Consider the following 6,503-nt stretch of genomic DNA (forward strand, 5'->3'; position numbering starts at 1 on the left):
AAATTAAATAATAAATTTTAAATGAATAGGTAAATTGAATTGATAAAAAGACATGTACTTATAGACAGTATTACTCTTCCTTCAAATGTTATATTTGGGAATATTTTTATGCTCGACTGTTACAAAAAATTATTTATTTATTATCACAGACTATTAATTGAAAATTTTTTTAACGAGATATACGCATTGTCATCTCGTTTACATTGTAAATGAGATATATTAAGGAAAACTAATTCTAATTCTTAAAGTCTTAACCCATCTAAATAGTAAATATCCTAACTTAATCCTAATTCTCATTAACTCCACCACTCATCTGTTAGTTTTGTTAGAGATATAACTATTCTATTAGTGTTATCTTCTCCTATTAGCTTAAACTTTTAGGATGAGTGGTTTCATGACATGGTATCAGAGTTCTATATCTAAAAGGTCAAGAGTTCGATCCTTGGTGAACCCCAAAAAATGAAAAAATAGCAAATCAAGCAAACCCAAAAAGATAGGCTCTTGATTGAGGGGGAATGTTACAGATATAACCATTAGTGTTACCTTCTTCTATTAGTTTAAGCTTTTAGGATGAGTAGTTTCATGACAAATTTTACCCTGATTAGGCACTCCACTATCATCGCACTCACTACTGTCACCTACACTACACGACACTCATGAGTAAATGGTGAAAAAGAAAAGAAAATTGGCATAATCATTATGTTGGATTTAGGATCGAATTTTTTCAACGGTATACTTAATTAGTGCAATGCTGCGTTTTATTCACTTGCTGATTCGTTACCGGTAGATCGCCGGTAAATCTAACGGTAATTTTGTCCTAAATTTGAACCATGAACCCTCTTCTCCCTCATTTCAAATTACAGTCTCTCTCTCCTCACCCTCTCATCTTTCACTCTCTCTAAACCTCTTGTCTCTCCCTTAACGACTTATCTGGAATCCTCCTCTCATCGTCCGTCTCTCCTTTAGGTGACCTTCAACACAACTCTGGCAGCCACTACAACTCCTTCCCCTTTTTCGTTGTCTTTTCTATTTCTGCAATCTAGGTTCTTAATCAAATCTCTTTATTAATTTTATTTTAGTTAGTTTTAGTTTTATTAATTTGAGTTTTAGTTAGTTAACTTAGTTAGAGTTATTTTTTGTTTTAATAGATTTTGATGGTTAAGATAGGATTAGAATAAATTACTAGGTTCAGGGACTGCTGAAAACAGTTTGGAATCTCTTAAGTTCCAAGATTGGAGCTTAGGTAAGAGCTGGAGCAGTTTCAGCTGATGGAGCAACAAATGATGGTGTACCAGGAGCAGATGCGCACTAATACGTGGCTGCAATGATGTTGGAGGGGCACCGTCCGCCGCCTCAGCAGGACCAGCACTATTTTATTTATTTAACTTTTTATTTTATTTGTACTCTTAATATTTAATAAAATCGTTATTTGATTTCTACTATTTAGAATTTGACTATTAATTGGGTAAAAAAGAAATTAAAAAAAAAAGAATTTCACTACTGATTGTGTTCTAAAAAATAAAAAAAAAAATTGAAGTTACTGTCGGATTTATTGAGAGAAAAATCTGATGGGATACAAAATAGTGTGGGGTCAACGTTGCCGGCGAAAATATTTCACCGCAAAATCCGAGGGTAACTAGTTACTAGCGAGGGTTATACCATCAGATTGTGCCTGTTGGTAAATCCGCCAGTAATATGGTTACTAGCAGATTATTTTTGTTTTTTCGCCAGTAAATCCGACGATACTCAACATTTTTTTTATAGTATCTTATTTCTATTCTACTAATCTAAAATAAAAATTACCACCACGATCCCATTGTTTTTTACAAAGCCCATCAACAATGACCCAATACATTTACTTGTCTCCAACCATTATTTTAGACTGGATTTGATACAAGCCCAACAAGTGAAGGTCCAACCCATAGCATTTCGACGCTGTGACCTTCCCCTCGAACTTCTCTCACTACGATGTTGCGCCCTCCTCTCCAAGTTGTGTCACCGTGTCCTTCTGGTTTGTCTGCTGTTGCAGCACTACTGAGCCTCACATTCCCTAGCTACTCTTCTCATCCTAACACTGCATCCTCTCCTCCAACTCTTCTCGTTGCGACACCGCCCCATCTTCCTTCAACTCCTCTCGCCCCGTCGCGACGCTGCTGCTTGAAAAATCCTCTCACCGCGATGCCATTTAGTATCTCCTCCACCCTGCACAGCCGCCATGACATGGTTGTCGACGCGAGCGACTGCTACACGACCTTCTTCTTCTTGTATATTTTGGATGATTCTTTTTACTAGTTTTAGATATTTCTTTCTCCTAGGTTTCAAATGTGACTTTTTTATATGTTTTAGATATTTTTTTCTTATGTTTTGGATTATTTTTAATAGTTCTAGATGTTTATTTTCTTAATTTTCGGATGTTCTTTGGATGTTAGTTTTCATTTGCTTTTAGATATTTTTTTTTAGATTTTGGAGGTTTATTTTAATTTGATTTTAGATGTTTCTCATTATAATTTGAATTCACATTATCTCCAAAGCAAAAATTTAAAAACAGGACTTGATAGACGGTGATGGGCAACGCAGATGACTTTTGAGTGAGGGAAGGTGGTGGGCAGCGCGGCATAGCGGCGGTTTTGGACTACAGTGTGCTTTTTTTTTTTTGTCAGATAGATTGGACAACCCCCAATTCTAGGTACCAGAGAACACATGCATACGCTCCTCACACGCTTATCACACGTTGCAGGACTCGAACTCGAGACCTCTAGATGGGAGGAGGAGACTATGTTGTTTAAGTTATAGCTCGTTGACGACTACAGTGTGTTGATTTAGGTTCTTTTTCTTTTTGGTGGACTTTTTTTAAAGGACCATTTTAGAGATTTAGTGGTTGAATCTTCATAGATATGTCATGTACTTAGTTGTATTTTGGGTTTCAGCCTTTCGGTGTCTATGATCACCAATAACAAAAATGGATTATATCGGAATAATCAAAATGGTATTTATTAAATTATTAATTTTTTTACAATAATATAATTGTATTTTTTTATAAACATTAAATACGTATTATCATATGATGATTGATTAGTGACTAAGACTTAGTTTGATAAATTTTTTTAAAAAAGTGCAAATATCTTATTTTTTACAACCATAACTTTCAAAAGCTATATATAAGCACAAGCACATGAAGTAACTATTGTTTTAATAAGCAACATTTCGTTTTAGCACTTAAACAAGGTAAAAACCAAAAGAAAAAGAAGAGTTTGTACGATGTGCAAATTTATTTCACTTCATTCTTCAAAATAACATTAATTTTGCTTTATTTAAGAGCTAAAAAATACATAATTTAGTTATGTGTCTAGAGTAGCAAGTTAGAGCTAACTTAGCATTTCGATCGTTGATTCAAGGCCGAAAAAGGTTCAAGAACCAATATAGTGCCCGAAGCTAGATCTCGAAGACCAATATAATGAATTTTAAATCTTAAGACTAAAATAATGAAAATCATGAATCTCAAAGACCAATATAAATTTTAGTCGAGATTCAACAATTTTCCAAATACCAAAGATATGCCTATTTATTAGAATCACAAAAAGTGAAATTCAAGAGCATAATATCAATGATCTGTTATTAGAATTCTCTAAAAATTTAATGTCTAGCTTTGAATATATATTTTTTTTCAATCTAGCCATTTAATCAACAAGAAGTACAGCCATATACAACTAACTAACAATTTTTTTTTTATTTTTTTTGAAAAAATGTTAATTCAAATTATTATATCTAAAACCTAATGAAAAAATATCTAAAATATAAAAAAAAATCTAAGATCAAATAATAACAAATATTTGAAATTTATAAAATTGTTTTAAAATTTTAAAAAATTTATTTTAAAACTTTCAAAAATTATTTTAAAAATTCATTTCAAAAATTCCTACTAAAAAGAGACATTCGAAATATAACAAAAAAATATCTAAAATCTAGTAAAAATGAGATATTCAATTTTTTTTTAAATTTTTTTGAAGGGAACGTTAATTTAAATTATCATTAAAAACATTCAAACGTTAAAAAAAATCTAAAATTAAAAAAAAAAATATCTAAAACTAATAAAAAGAATCATGCAAAATTTAGAAGAAGAAAAAAAAAAAATCATCTAATGCAAGAAGATGGAGGGGGAGGCCGCGACGTTCTTGCTCGAGGTGATGGAAGGAGTGGCCGTGCCGTTGTGTTTTGTGTTGTCATTGCGGCAGTCAAACACTCGTAGGAAGCGCCATGGCAATGCGAGACAATGTCGGCGAGGGTGGTTAGTTCGGCTCAGTGACACCACGTGCTAGACATCATCAGGGAGTGCACAGATTACGTTTTTGCAAAAAGATCTTGGACGTTGATGCGCGTAAACAGTGCAGCGTGAGAAGATCCTGTCGGGAATGACAGCGCAACGCAATATAGAGGAGGCGAATCATCACGACCGGGAGAGAGGAGAAACAATGTCGCATTAGAGGAGAGGAATAGCGTTGCATTGTTTCTTATGAAAGGAAGTTTTTTTGAAAGCAAATTTAAATTTAAAAAATTTTAAGATCAGATTTTTTGAAATTTTCTTAAAGTTGTTAAGTTAGTTGAATCATTAAACTTTTTTTCCCTCAAGATTCTTTAAAATAGAAAGACATTGACTCTAGTCTTCCGTTTCCACTTTCTCTTTAACAAAATCTTGAGGCAGAAAAACAACAAAAATAAAAACAGAAAGCTTTAGTTTTTCACAGATCAAATAATATAAACTTGGTGCAAAGAAAATCAATTGGCACAATAGGAGTAAATGTGGATAGTAATGGATGATTCTAGATATATAGTTTCTCACCAAGAAAATCAGCAACAGTTTTGCCATTAGTGCAGCGACCAGTGGGTGTGCCGAAATCTATGCCATACGGAAAGAAATTTTGCGAATACTCTCCTGGCAGATAGTGGTTGTTACCACTGTCAACAAGTGAATCACCGAACACATACAGTGCTGGAATCTGTTTCGATTGCTCACTCTTCGTTGCAAATGCTATGAGTAGCAACACGATTAGGATCAAACTATGGTTTAAATGGTTGTTGTTGGTACTCATTTTTTGGAGTCAACTTAATTGTGTATTTGAAACAATGAATATGAATTATGATATGATGGGGTTATAGCTTCCTGCTATGAGTATGAATTATGATGTTTTATAGCTATGTTTAATAGAAGTGTCTTTATAGATATATTTTCTGGATGTGTCTCTTTATATATGTATTTAAAATATATTAATTATTAGACACATTCACGAACACACTTCCATAAAACACAATTATAAATAAGAGTTGGTAGAAGTTGGCAGATAATATGTTGGTACCCTATACTTTTCTATATACAAATAATAGTTGTTATAGTATTGAAGACTTGGCATTTTAATTTATCAAAATCTTATTAATTGAAAATGTAATATAATTTTATACTTTAATTATATAAAATTAAATAAACGAGACTAAAATTGATGAAATTTTCTTAAATCTTGTGTGAGGACAAAATGTCTCCCTCTGCAGTGTGTAAAAAAAATTAGAACTTAGTAGGAAACGAAGTGGACGGACAAACTATACCCATCAGAAAAGCAGCACTGTAACTGATCTTACATTCTTATTTTGTATGAGTAAAATAAGTTGAGAATATTTCTATAATCCAATTCTATGATATTGTTATGTCTGTGTGATAATCACATTCCTTTATTTTATAGATATAATAGATTGCAATCTACTTAATATCTTTTGTTTGGTTTTTTTGGTATGATGACTATAGTTTTACTTTTCGAATAAATAGGAAGCAATTGTGATTTATTTCCATTTTGATTTAAAATATAGAAAGTAAACAGAAATATTTGGTAACTAAAAAAAATTAGTCAAACTAGTATAATTTTCAATAATATTTTAAGTTTAAGATTTCATAAAAAAAAAATTCCAGACAAAAGGAGTGAAACTTATCAATGATATTTTAATTTTTGAAATGAAAGCATAAATTGCCAATGGTGGTTTTAATTTTCCCTTTTTTAAAAAAAAATATCTTAAATAAGGTTCAAAAAATCAAAATGGTAATAAAAAACTGCTCTATTTACCGGTTTATCGATTTAAAAGTTTAATTTGTTCATTTGTGATTTAACCAAAATAACTGAACTATAATAAAAGAATATATAAAATTATAAATAAACTAATAAAAATATAAATATTTTTTAGTATAAATCTTGAAAATATACAAATTAAAAGGATAATATCAATTAGGGTGAAGTATGATTTTTTTTTCTAAAGTTCTCAAAAATTTTAACATAACCCTAACTTTTAATTTGATTTAATTTTGTCCCTATCATTAAAATAAGTTTCAATTTTATTCTTATAATGAATTTTTTTATAATCAATAATTAGTCAAATTAATTTTTTTAATTTTAAGTCCCATACAAATCTTCATTCACATTATCATTAATACTATTAGCAGGACCGTTACCACCAATGTCTCCATT

General features: G+C 31.1%; 1 protein-coding gene across 1 annotated transcript in view; it reads right to left on the reverse strand.

Moving 5' to 3' along the window:
* LOC110272061 (GDSL esterase/lipase At2g03980-like) overlaps positions 1 to 5,136 on the reverse strand; it is a 6,587-nt gene extending 1,451 nt beyond the window's left edge. The window contains exon 1 of the mRNA XM_021123868.1: positions 4,838 to 5,136. Coding sequence (XP_020979527.1) covers positions 4,838 to 5,087 — 250 coding nt within the window. The 5' untranslated portion in view covers positions 5,088 to 5,136. The remainder of the gene's footprint in view (positions 1 to 4,837) is intronic.

The sequence above is a fragment of the Arachis ipaensis genome, chromosome B05, assembly GCF_000816755.2.
Source record: "Arachis ipaensis cultivar K30076 chromosome B05, Araip1.1, whole genome shotgun sequence".
NCBI lineage: Eukaryota > Viridiplantae > Streptophyta > Magnoliopsida > Fabales > Fabaceae > Arachis > Arachis ipaensis.